The sequence below is a fragment of the Papio anubis genome, chromosome 13 (genome assembly GCF_008728515.1).
Source record: "Papio anubis isolate 15944 chromosome 13, Panubis1.0, whole genome shotgun sequence".
Taxonomy (NCBI): domain Eukaryota; kingdom Metazoa; phylum Chordata; class Mammalia; order Primates; family Cercopithecidae; genus Papio; species Papio anubis.
In genome coordinates this window covers 97956857-97969871 of record NC_044988.1, presented here as the reverse complement: position 1 = coordinate 97969871, position 13015 = coordinate 97956857, and the positions used below count along the sequence as shown (strand labels likewise).

Sequence of the window (13015 nt, the reverse complement as noted above, 5' to 3'; positions counted from 1 at the left end):
AACATGTTTCTCAGAATATATCCCTATTGTTAATTGATACATGACTATTTATTTTTTAAAATGACAAAAAATATATATATAGCAGAAAGTGTGACTAGTTACTCCTTGTGATTGGGAGGCAGTGACATAGAGAAAAACCAGGGGCAGCTTCTAGGATGCTGGGTGATCGTTACACAGGTAACTTCAGTTTGTGAAAATTCATGAAGCAATACACTTCTGATGGGTGTACGTCCCTGCACTTTTCCATTTCTTTTTTTTTTGAGATGGGGTCTCACTCTGTCAACCAGCTTGGAGTGCAGTAGCACAACTTTGGTTCACTGCAACCTCCGCCTCCCAGGATCAAGCGATCCTTACACCTCAGCCTCGCAAGTAGCTGGGACCACAGGCGCACACCACCACACCAGACTCATTTTTTGTATTTTTGGTAGAGGTATGGTTCATCACATTATCCAAGCTGGTCTCCAACTCCTGAGCTCAGGTGAACCGCCTGCCTCAGCCTCCCAAAGTGTTGGGATTACAGGCGTGAGACACCAGGCCCAGCCCATTCCCTTTTCATTTTTCCTTTTTTTTTTTTTTTTTTTTTTTTGAGATGGAGACTCACTTTGTTGCCCAGGCTACAGTGCAGGGGCGTGGTCCTAGCTCCCTGCAACCTCCGCCTCATAGGCTCAAGCGATTCTCCTGCCTCAGCCTTCTGTGCAGCTGGGATTAGTGGCGCTGATCACCACACGAGGGTAAATTTTGTATTTTTAGTAGAGACGGGGTTTCGCCATGTTGGCTAGGCTGGTCTCGAACTCCTGACCTCAGGTGATCTGCCTGCCTCGGCCTCCCAAAGTGCTGGGATTACAGGAGTGAGCCATTGCTCCCGGGCCTGTACTTTTCAACAAGAAGTTTTTGAAACTTAACAGCAGCCAGATTTGAGTAGAACATTTTTTTTTTTTGAGATGGAGTCTCGCTCTGTTGCCAGGCTGGAGTGCAGTGGCGCAATCTCAGCTCAGTGTAACCTCTGCCTAAAGAGTTCAAGCAGTTCTCCTGCCTCAGCCTCCCAAGTGGCTGGGACTACAGGCACATGCCACCATTCCCAGCTACTTTTTGTATTTTTAGTAGAGATGGGGTTTCACCATGTTGGCCAGGATGGTCTCAGTCTCTTGACCTCATGATTTGCCTGCCTTGGCCTCCCACAGTGCTGGGATTACAAATGTGAGCCACCACGCCCGGCTGATCACTTTTAGTAACAGAGGCAAGAAAAAAACCTAGACCTTCTTTCTTCCAAAGATGATCTTATATTCCAGGAGTTGTAAGATATCAAACAAGAACCCCACATGCATACAGCAGCTTTTGGTCTTCATTTCCATATCTTCCCCAAACTTCCACCTCCAGGGGCTGTTCACCTTCCGTCCATGATGGACAGGGTTGAGTTAGGGCCTCTCAGGGTCACAGGAAGCCACTTGAAAATAGAAAGGGGCAGACAGACCCAAGAATGAAAGCAGAAAAGACAGCTACTGTTTCAGCTGCCAAGAGAACCTGGGCAGGCCACCTCTCTGGGACCTTCCATCTCTAGGATTTGGCTGTGGGGCTGGAAGTGGCATTATGCTTTCCAGTGGGGATTATTACGCCTAGCAATCCACGTCAACAGGAAAATTTTTCATAGCAGCATCTCTGTGATGTGTACTTTGAAAACTACCAAGGGCCGGGCGCGGTGGCTCAAGCCTGTAATCCCAGCACTTTGGGAGGCCGAGACGGGCGGATCACGAGGTCAGGATATCGAGACCATCCTGGCTGACACGGTGAAACCCCGTCTCTACTAAAAAATACAAAAAACTAGCCGGGCGAGGTGGCGGGCGCCTGTAGTCCCAGCTACTCGGGAGGCTGAGGCAGGAGAATGGCGTAAACCCGGGAGGTGGAGCTTGCAGTGAGCCGAGATCCGGCCACTGCACTCCAGCCTGGGCGACAGAGCGAGACTCTGTCTCAAAAAAAAAAAAAAAAAAAAAAAAGAAAACTACCAAGGAGGCCAGGCACAGTGGCTCACGCCTATAATCCCAGCACTTTAGGAGGCCAAGGCGAGCAGATCACTTGACATCAGGAGTTCAAGACCAGCCTGGCAAACATGGTGAAACCCCATCTCTACGAAAAATACAAAAACTAGCTGGGTGTGGTAGTGCATGCCTGAGTCCCAGCTAACTCAGGAGGCTGAGGCAGGAGAATCACTTGAACCCGGGAGATGGAGGTTGCAGTGAGCCAAGATCATGTCACTGCACTCTAGCCTGGGCAACAGAACAAGACTCTGTCTCAAAAAAACAAAAACAGAAAAACAAAAACTACCAAGGCTTTTTACTTTTTTAAAAGGCATTTTTGGGCCGGGCGCAATGGCTCACGCCTGTAATCCCAGCACTTTGGGAGGCCGAGGCGGGCAGATCACCGGGTCAGGAGATCGAGACCATCCTGGCTAACATGGTGAAACCCCATCTCTACTAAAAATACAAAAAATTAGCCTGGTGTGCTGGCGGGCACCTGTAGTCCCAGCTACTCAGAAGGCTGAGGCAGGAGAATGGCGTGAACCTGGGAGATGGAGCTTGTAGTGAGCCGAGATCACGCCACTGCACTCCAGCCTGGGCGACAAAGCGAGACTGTCTCAGGAAAAAAAAAAAAAAAAAGAGAAAAGAAAAATTAGCCGGGCGTGGTGGCGCACACCTGTAGTCCCAGTTACTCAGGAGGCTGAGGCAGAAGAATCACTTGAACCTGGGAAGTAGAGGTTGCAGTGAGCCGAGTTCGTGCCACTGCACACCAGACTGGAAGACAGAGCAAGGCTCCGTCTCAAAAAAAAAAAAGAAGGCATTTTTGGCTGTGCGTGGTGGTGGCTCACGCCTGTAATCCCAGCACTCTGGGAGGCTGAGGTGGGCAGGTTACTTGAGGTCAGGAGTTCGAGACCAGCCTGGCCAACATAGCAAAACCCTGTCTCTACTAAAAATACAAAAATTAGCCAGGTGTGGTGATGCATGCCTGTAATCCCAACAACTCGGGAGGCTGAGGCAGGAGAATCGCTTGTACCCAGGATGTAGAGATCATGCCACTGCATTCCAGCCTGGGTGACAAAATGAGACTCTGTCTCAAAAAGTAAATAAATAAATAAAAACAAAGTATTAAACCTTGCCATACCTCAGAGGCAATCACTGCTTACCACTACTTGCATATTCTCCCAGAAAACGTTCTGTACATATAAACATATGCGTTTATACATGGACACAGACGCCCCTTTTCTTCACAAATAAGGCCGGCCAAATGTTGTATGTTGTTCATCTCCATGCTTCATTATCATGCATAAATACCTGTCTCAATCTTTTTGTTCCTGAGACAGGGTCCTGTTCTGTAACCCAGGCTGCAGTGCAGTGGCATAATCACAGCATACTGAAGTCTCAGCCTCCCCACCCCAAGTAACTAGGAGGACTACAGGTGCGTGCCACCGCACTCAGCTAATTTTTTATCTTTTGTAGAGGCAGAATCTCGTCGTGTTGCCCAGGCTGGTCTTGAACTCCTAGGCTCAAGTGATCCTCCTGCCCTGGCCTCCCAAAGTGCTGGCATCACAGGTGTAAGCCACGGCAACCAGCCTCTACCTCAGTCTTTGCACGGCTGCATGGTATTCCATTGTATGGATGTATCATATTTCTCTTTTGTTTTGTTTTGTTTGAGACAGGGTCTCACTGTGTCACACAGGCTATGCAGTGGCATGATCATGGCTCACTGGAGCCTTAACCTCCAGTTAAGTGATCCTCCCACCTCAGCCTTCTGAGTAGCTGGAACTATAAGTGCACACCACCACGCCCAACTAATTTTTTTATTTTTTGTAGAGATAGGATCTCACTATGTTGCCCAGGCTGATCTCAAAACTCCTGGGCCCAAGCGATCCTCCCTCCTGGGCCTCCTAAAAGTGTTGGGATTACAGGCGTGAGCCCACCACACCCAGTCGGATGTATTATAATTTAACCAACACTCTCCTGATGGACATTTAGGTTGCTTCCAATTTTTCTGTTACAAACGATGCTATAGCAAAAAATCTACAAAAAATCCCTGTACTTGTAATCCCAGCACTTTGGGAGGCTGAGGCGGGCAGATCATGAGGTCAGCAGATCGAGACCATCCTGGCTAACACAGTGAAAACCTGTCTCTACTACAAAAAAAAAAATTAGCTGGGCGTTGTGGTGGGTGCCTGTAGTCCCAGCTACTCGGGAGGCTGAGGCAGGAGAATCACTTGAACCTGGGAGGCGGAGGTTGCAGTGAGCCAAGATCATGCCACTGCATTCCAGCCTCGGCAACAGAGCAAGGCTCTGTCTCGGAAAAAAAAAAAAAAAAAAGAAAGAAAGACAAGACAAGACAAGACAAGACAAGACATGACATGTGATGTGGCTCCTCACATGCAAAGCAGAGAGGCTAAGAGCACTGCCTCTAGAAAGAATCTTAACTCCAGCTCTGCTACCTTCTCTGTGACTCTGGGAAAATCACTTCTCTCTGAGGCCTGGTTCCTCATCTCTGCACTGGGACCGCAGGACTTCCCACACAGCAGTGTCATAAGAACTCAAGATTATTCACACAGTTTCAGGGTTTAGCAAGGCCCTCAGTAAATGGGGTCTGCTAGGACATTCCAGTAGCTACAGCTGACCCTGAATCATACCAAGGCTGAGGCCTGCTAGGATCTGAGCAGTCCGAGAAGAAAAGCCTGGGCAAGGGTGAGCCTACCTCCCACTTGCATCCCACGGGCCGGGCAGATGATTTTCCAGGGGGCATCCAAGGTACCTTGGTTTTCACCCGGACACTCCGCCGCACATTCACAGTGTCCCCTTTCATTCCTCGCTTGTGAGATTTCTGTGGAAAGGGACAAATCCAGGGTCACTTCCACACCCAGCTGGCCATGGTGCCATGCTAGTGACATCCCTCTCCAACTGGCAGAGTTCCTCTTCTGACTAATGTTACTGCTGCTGCTCCTGGATGACACGCCTGCCTACCTTCTAACCAGGAAACCGGCCTCCGAAAGAGTGTGTTTGTCTCCCAAACCTTTGGAGTCACAGTGCGAGGAAGCTGGGCTTAGCAGGATCACCCAGATCCACAGCTGCTACCTCACCCCACTGGCATGCTCCTACCTGGCTGCTGGTCGCTGATGGTTTCGGGAGTTTTTTTATGTGGACGTGGACAGGGGTGTTCTCATCCACGTGAACATGTAAGGGGGGAGTTGAAGAGCGGTCCTTCATGGTTGGCTTCTGGCAGGTGGGGGAGGACAACACAAAAATGGTTGATCTGTGGATGAGTAAACTGGGCATAAAAACGGAGCTCACAGCCTCTGGGGGCCACCAAAAAGCCTAGCCAGCAAGCGAGCAGGACAGCTACCAACTACTGGCATGCAGGCAGGCAGCAAGGCGGGAGTATCATTCAGCAGGTTCCTGCAGAGATCCCAGCAGAAGACTACCAGGGAGATTCTGGTCCACTCAAGAGAGGGTCTGCAAGACCCACTCGTTCTAGAACAGATCCCAGACGCAGGCCCCAGGGTCCTCAGGGCTGGATCTCCTCTAAACCTGCTGGAATGCACAGCTCCTCCTTGGATTTAGTGAAGCACAGCGGAAAGCAGGTGGATCCTTCTACACAGTGATCTCAAGTGGGCATGCAGATTGGCGTGGGAAACACACAAAATGCTCAGGGTGCAGAATAAATCAGACAGCAGGCAGACCAAAGACCATGAAAACAGAAAGCTGGAGGAAATCCTAAGGATGAGAAGGTTGTCTAGATTCTAAAGAAAACATGAGCAAGGCAGAACCGCAGCTACAAACCCCTCAACCACTACCAGCTCTTATCCTTCCCCCCATTCTTTAAACTTTTTTTTTCTCGTCTTTTTCTTTTCCTTTCTTTATTTTAAAAATCTCAAGATTTTAGGATTTGGCTGGAAGAATACGTCTAAGACAATTTCCTCACACCCGCAGCCTTACCGCAGACAAAAATGATCGTAATTAAAAATCAGCAGGCTATGCATAACAGCACCTAGCAGAGCAACTGGGCGGTGACGGTGCCCAGCAGGGTAAGGCATCTCCTGGAAATGGTGTGCAGAAGCATTTTTAGCAGGGTGACCAAAGAGGGCTGCTACGTGAGTGCATCACCTACCGTTACAGTTACACTGGGTGCGCCACAAGGTGCTCTCAAGACCTTTTTCTGCGTGAGACTCGTTACTCCGTTCTTCCCACACGATGGAAACCTGCACCCAGGCACAAGAACCAGATTGTAAGCAGAAAACTAGGGCTCTCTTATGTTTTAGATTTCATGAAATTATACACTGACTATGGTAGCTAACATGTTCAAGGCTAGGAAAACCAGCGTGGAATTCCTTGACTCCCCTGAGATGAGCACCAGATGTGCGTGGGAGCCCAGCAGTGGGATGGAAATAGGGTGACAGGCATTTGCAGGCTGGACTTGTAACATATCGTCACATCACATGTATTATGACCCTTACTGAAAAGCCAGGCTGACAGCCCGTCAGAAGACAAAAAGCAAGCAGCACATGAACACAGCCAAGGTGCTGGTTTGGCCGAGGGTAGAAGCACCCAGGACAGTAACTGGAGCAGAAGCGGCCCTGGAGAAAGATGGAGTGAGTGGATGACAAAAATAGAGCATTAGTGGCCACAAGCCATGGCTCATGCCTGTAATTCCAACACTTTTGGAGGCCAAGGCAGGCAGATTGCTTGAGCCCAGGAGTTTGAGACCAGCCTGGGCAACATGGCAAGACCCCATCTCTACAAAACATACAAAAATTAGCTGGGCGTGGTGGCACGTGTCTATAGTCCCAGCTACTTGGGAGGCTGAGGTGGGAGAATCACTTAAGCCCGGGAGGTGGAAGCTGCAGTAAGCCATGACCGCGCCACTGCACTCCAGCCTAGGTGGCAGAGGGAGATCCTGTTTCAAAACAACAACAAAAAAGAAAAAGAATTTTTTTCAAAAAGCATTAGGCTCAGGCACGAGAAGTCACTGTAACGCACACTCATCAAATTAAGGCTCAAATATTCCCCTAAGAGAATAAAAAAGCATCTGTTTCCCAAAATATTCCACTTCCTATCCTTTAAGCTCCTAAGCAGCAGGGGATTTTTTTTTTAATGCCATGTGTAATTCACATTGCTTACACATATACTGTACAGCCCCATCACCAGATCTGCAAAGACAGAAAAAAAAAAAAACAAAAAAAAAAACAGAGCAAAGTTTAAAAGTTTAATTTGCTCCAAAATCTTTCAGCAGTACATCCAAGAACTCCAGGACTTAGAATTACCATCTGATCCATCTCACTGCCCTTTTTGTTTTTGTTTTTGTTTTGAGACGGAGTCTCGCTCTGTCGCCCAGGCTGGAGTGCAGTGGCCAGATCTCAGCTCACTGCAAGCTCCGCCTCCCGGGTTTACGCCATTCTCCTGCCTCAGCCTCCCGAGTAGCTGGGACTACAGGCGCCCGCCACCTTGCCCGGCTAGTTTTTTGTATTTTTTAGTAGAGATGGGGTTTCACCGTGTTAGCCAGGATGGTCTCGATCTCCTGACCTCGTGATCCGCCCGTCTCGGCCTCCCAAAGTGCTAGGATTACAGGCTTGAGCCACCGCGCCCGGCCTGTTTTTGTTTTGAGATGGAGTCTCGCTCTGTCGCCCAGGATGGAGTGCGGTGGCCCAATCTTTGCTCACTGCAAGCTCCGCCTCCCAGGTTCAAGCAATTCTCCAGTTCTCCTGCCCCAGCCTCCTAAGTAGCTGGGATTACAGGCGTGTGCCACCATGCCCAACTAATTTTTTATATTTCTAGTAGAGACGGGGTTTCACCATGTTGGTCAGGCTGGTCTCGAACTCCTGACTTCAGGTGATTCGCCCACCTTGGCCTCTCAAAGTGCTAGGATTGCACAGGCATGAGCCACCGCACCTGGCCCCCAAAGTGGGGAGAGATCAGAGAGGCTGAGCAACCAGGGGGTGGCGGGGAGGATGGGGCAGAGATGGGGCGGTCCCAAATTATCATCCTGCCCTCTCTACAAGTACTTGAGGAAAATAATGCAATATCAAAATGCAAGGAAAAAATACTTGAGCACTGTGGTATGCGTTTTGCTGTATGTGTATTACATCCTGATTTTAAAAAGAGGCAATGGCCGGGCGTGGTGGCTCAAGCCTGTAATCCCAGTACTTTGGGAGGCCGAGACGGGCGGATCACCAGGTCAGGAGATCGAGACCATCCTGGCTAACACGGTGAAACCCCGTCTCTACTAAAAAATACAAAAAAACTAGCCGGGCGAGGTGGCGGGCGCCTGTAGTCCCAGCTACTCGGGAGGCTGAGGCAGGAGAATGGCATAAACCTGGGAGGCGGAGCTTGCAGTGAACTGAGCTGGATCCAGCCACTGCACTCCAGCCTGGGCGACAGAGCGAGACTCTGTCTCAAAAAAAAAAAAAAAAAAAGAGGGAATATGTATATATATATAGAGAGAGAGAGAGAGAGCGCGCGCTCTACTGATCCTTTAGCCAAGGAATACCAAAACTGAGAAGACAGGCTTTTTTCCCTAATCATTCAGAACATTGTTCACATAAAGCCAACAGTTTTGGGAAATCTCTCAGTGGGTTTCCTGTCAAACCACCTGGATTCCATCATCTTGCTAACTGCCACATCCACCTCCTACATGTTATTTACACCTCAACTCCCTTCAAAAAGGCTCTGAACCTAGTACTCTATGAAGACAACAAGAGTGACCCTGTTTGCTTCCAGGAAGCTGTGACATTTGGGGAAGGAAGGAGCCAGGGAGGTAGAGCTGGGATTGTGTATACATTTCGTTCCCCCTTCCCTTTAAAAATGATTTTTAAATGTTTTGGTCCAGACTTTCAGCAAACACAATGAGGAAGCTGGAAGCCTCAGGCGAGCCTGCCCTGGGGACCCCTGGCCACCTTTCCCTGCCCTCCGGCGCAGGCGCCTCCCACATCGGCAGTACCTGGGGGAGCCGCCTGAGGATGAGGCAGACATGGCTAGGCATCAAAGCCGAAAAGGTGGGCAACTGGGTCAGCAGGCTCTGCTCAGGGGGACCCAGAGGGGCAGGCTTGTCAATGAGCCTCTCAAGGGGCCCGGCATCAAACGTCCTCTCTGAGGGGAGAAGGGTGGAAGCTTTGGGGTTGGCAGTTGGATGAAAACTTGGGAGGCGCTCCTCTACTGTCCAAGTCGCACAGCAACTGTCCTGCCAAAGTAGGGGGAGATAGGAGAGGCTGAGCGACCTGGGGGCAGAGGGGAGGAAGGGGAGGGGACGCGGCAGAACGGCGAGGGAAAAGTACCACCGCGCCCGGGCCCCACGCGGAGGACGGCCGGTGGCTACCGGGGGAAACCTGAGGCGCCGGCGGCCGTGCGGAGAGGGCAAGTGAGAACCGCTCGGCCCCAAGTGGGCCCCAGAGGGCCGGAACCGCGCAGGGAGCAGCGGGGATGCTGGGGCGGGGTCGGACAACTGTCTCCTAGGAGAAGGGGCGTTCCCGGAAGAACAGGTGCCCGAGAGGACCAATAGTGTTTGAAAGAGGGAGGCGCGGAGCCCGGGCGCCCCGCCGCGAGGGAAAACCGAACAACCGAGTTCTAAGCAAGTTAGACATCGGGCTGGGAGGGGGCGGGCGGGACCCCCGCGGGCGAGGGCCCTGGCGACCCGGAGACGGTGCCCGGGGGACAGCGCTGCCTATGGAGGGCCGGCAAGTGACTGCCGTGTGGAGGCCCGCGGAGAGGACGAGGCAGTCGGGGCGAGGCCGCCGGCGGGCAGCAGAGCGAGGGACAGCCTCCGTCGGCGGAGAGAAGGGACGGCCACCCACCAGCAGGCAGGAGGGTACCGGTTTCTGCCCATAGAGAGAAAGGCGAAGCCCTGCCCGCGGGCGGCAGAAGAGGGGCAGAGCCCCGCGGTAGCCAGGAGAGGAAGGAGGCGGCCGGCCGCCCGTTAGCGGGAGGAAGAGAGGCCCCGTGCCGGTGGGCGTGGCGGGGGCCCAGGTTCTGACAGGAGGGGGACGAGCGCGACGCGGCGGGGAACGCAGGACCCGACGGCCCCGCGGGGCCGACCGCGCCGGGGGTACGAAGGCGACGGTCTCGCCCGCGGTGCCCCGGAGCGCGCTGGATCCCGCCTGCCGGCGGCCTCTCACCAGGAGCGACACGGCTGAGCCCAGAAACGCCGCCTTATGAAGTCGTTGAAGTCGGAGGCCAGGGTCGTGCCATGGAGACGCCGCGGCGGATGCAGTCTGGCTCTGGCGGCGGCTCCTCCCGGCTTCCGCCTCCTTTTCCGACACCCGGTCGGCAGCTCGCCCATTGGCCAGTTCAAACCCCCCCGGGAGCTGCTTGGGCTCCGCCATCGAGGCCCAGCCCCTAGCGTCACAGAGATGCCCCGCCCCGCCAGAAGCACCGCCCACTTCCGGGCCAAGCGTCCCGTCACCAAGGAGACGTGCGACCCGTCCAGCAGGCCTGGCCTGGTCTCGCCCCCAATTCAAGGGCTTTCCCGCTCGGCCCTGTTTCCCCTGCCTTGGGTCCTCCCAGATTCCCCTCACTCAAAGGAGCGTACGGTTCCGACGCGCTCCCCTTGGTACCCACCAGGAAACTAGGCTCACAGAGGACCCACGGAACACGTTATTGGGAGCTGCACACTGCCTCCGAAAATCCAGCCCTGCCCCTAGTCCACTGTTAGTGCAGAGATGGAATCGGCTTCTGCGCATTGCCCAGCCTCTCTCCCCTGCCCACATCGCCTCTGTCTTGGGCCCAACAGGAAAAAGGGTCGGCATTCCCCTTGCGCTTCACTACCCTCCTGCACTCTTTTTTTTTTTTTTTTTTTTTTGAGACGGAGCCTCTCTGTCGCCCAGGCTGGGGTGCAGTGGCGCGATCTCGGCTCACTGCAACCTCCGCCTCCCGGGATGGTCTCGCCATTCTCCTGACCTCATGATCCGCCCGCCTCGGCTTTCCAAAGTGCTAGGATTACAGGCGTGAGCCACCGCGCCCGCCCGGCCTACTACCTCCTGCACTCTCCATGCCGCTCTGTGTACAGACCTATTCTGATGAGGTCCTTGCTGGTCCGCCATCTTCTCAATTATGCTTCGCTGTCAGCCAGTCAGGGGAGGTCTGTCACGTGGCTCATAATGCCGCCCTGGAATCTGGGAGACCTGAACAACCTCCCAGCCAACTGGGCCACAGTCCCTTGACCTTTCTCCGGTGACCCCGCAGCACCTTAGCCACACACCCCCAGGGTCACACAAGTTTTTCACCTGCAATCCTAAAGTCAAACTCGCAAACAAAACCTGCTTTTCTGCCTCACTTTCACAGTATACTGCATACTGAATTTGTTCTGTAATGTCAGGGAGCTCCCCTATTCTTTGGTCCATTCATTGTCTCTCTGTCGAATAATTGACAGATTTCCTAATCCTCATTGTAACCCAACCTTTTAAGACTCTGCGGTGGCTCACGCCTGTAATCCCAGCACTTTGGGAGGCTGAGGCAAGCGGATCACCTAAGGTCAGAAGTTCAAGACCAGACTGCCCAACATAATGAAACCCCATCTCTACTAAAAATACAAAAATTAACCGGGCATGGTGGTGTGTGCCTGTAATCCCAGCTACTAGGGACGCGGAGGCAGGGAGAACTGCTTGAACCTGGAAGGCAGAGGTTGCAGTGAGCCAAAATCACCACTGCACTTCAGCCTGGGTGACAGAGCGAGACTCTGTCTCAAAAAAAGAAATACAGGTTCAAGGAAAAGAGGACAGGAAAAGGAGGTCCCAGTCCTCCTGGGGCAGGCAGGAGATGGTTCCCAGAGGTGATGGTATTGGAACTGAGCCATGAAAGATGAGTGGAAGTTCGCCAAACAAGCAGCAAAGGGAATTCTAAGCAGAGAGCAGTAGGTACGCAGTTACCACATGCAGGTACAAGAGAACACAGCATATTCTATGAAGCATCATTACTGCACTCCGTTGAAGTGTTACAGGGCCAGTGATGAGAGAAATCCTGCCAAAGTCAGCAGGACCAGACTATGCAGCGTCTGGTAGTCCAGCCTAAGGTGTTGGACTTCATCCCTCAGAAGCCTGGAAAGTCATGAGAGGGTTTTCAGTATTTCACTCTAGGTTGGGTGCTGTGGCTCACACCTGTAATCCCAGCACTTTGGGAGGCTGAGGCAGGTGGATCACTTGAGGTCAGGAATTCGAGACCACCCTGGCCAACACAGTGAAACCTCGTATCTACTAAAAATACAAAAATTAGCCGGGCGTGGCAGCCGGCGCCTATAGTCCCAGCCACTCAGGAGGCTGAGGCAGGAGAATCACTTAAACCCAGGAGGTAGAGGTTACAGTGAGCCAAGATCGCACCACTGCACTCCAACCTGGGCAACAGAGCGCAACTCCATCTCAAAAAAAAAAAAAAGTGGCCGAGCGCAGAGTGGCTCACGCCTGTAATGCCAGCACTTTGGCACTTTGGGAGGCCGAGGCGGGCAGATCACCAGATCACTTGAGGTCAGGAGTTCCAGACCAGCCTGGCTGACATGTGGAAACCTCATCTCTACTAAAAATACAAAAATTATCCAGGCATGGTGGTACATGCCTGTAATCCCAGCTACTCGGGAGGCTGAGGCATGAGAATTGCATGAACCTGGAAGGCAGAGGTTGCAGTGAGCCAAGATTGCAACACTGCACTCCACCCTGGAGGATAGAGTGAGACTCCATCTCCAAAAATGCAGAGCATGGATTGGAAAGACAAGAAAGCATGTAGAGAGAGGAGGCCTTTGCAATATTAACTGTAAACAAAATTTGCCGGGGAGGGGGTTGGCAGGCATGGTGTCTCATGCCTGTAATCCCAGCACTTTGGGAGACTGAGGTGGGAGGATTACCTGAGTTCAGGAGTTTGAGACCAGCCTGAGTAACATGGGGAGGCCCCATCACTTAAAAAAAAAAAAAAAAAAAAAGGGGGGGGGGCTGGGCACAGTGTCTCACGTCTGTAATCCCAGCACTTTGGGAGGCCGAGGCGGGCAGATGACTTGAGGTCAGGAGTTCCAG

The 13015-nt window shown here is 52.4% G+C and overlaps 1 protein-coding gene across 33 annotated transcripts in view; it reads right to left on the bottom strand.

The window, feature by feature from the left end:
* The window catches only part of ODF2 (outer dense fiber of sperm tails 2), a 49149-nt gene extending 38053 nt beyond the window's left edge, over window positions 1-11096 (bottom strand). For 2 of the 33 annotated variants that reach the window (XR_004178018.1, XM_031654586.1), the window contains exons 1-4: window positions 10136-10328; window positions 6139-6229; window positions 5130-5246; window positions 4729-4854 (exon numbers count right to left, since the gene is read on the bottom strand). Coding sequence is in view for 32 of the 33 variants with exons in the window: in XM_031654586.1 (XP_031510446.1) it covers window positions 4729-4854; window positions 5130-5246; window positions 6139-6229; window positions 10136-10299 (498 nt within the window). In the remaining variant the exon portion in view is untranslated. Of the gene's footprint in view, window positions 1-4728; window positions 4855-5129; window positions 5284-6138; window positions 6230-8964; window positions 9205-9339; window positions 9493-9814; window positions 9987-10135; window positions 10386-11027 lie in introns of those variants that run through there. The other 31 variants (XM_031654582.1, XM_031654595.1, XM_031654581.1 and 28 more) reach the window with 31 other exon arrangements.
* Between the last annotated feature and the right edge of the window lie 1919 nt (window positions 11097-13015).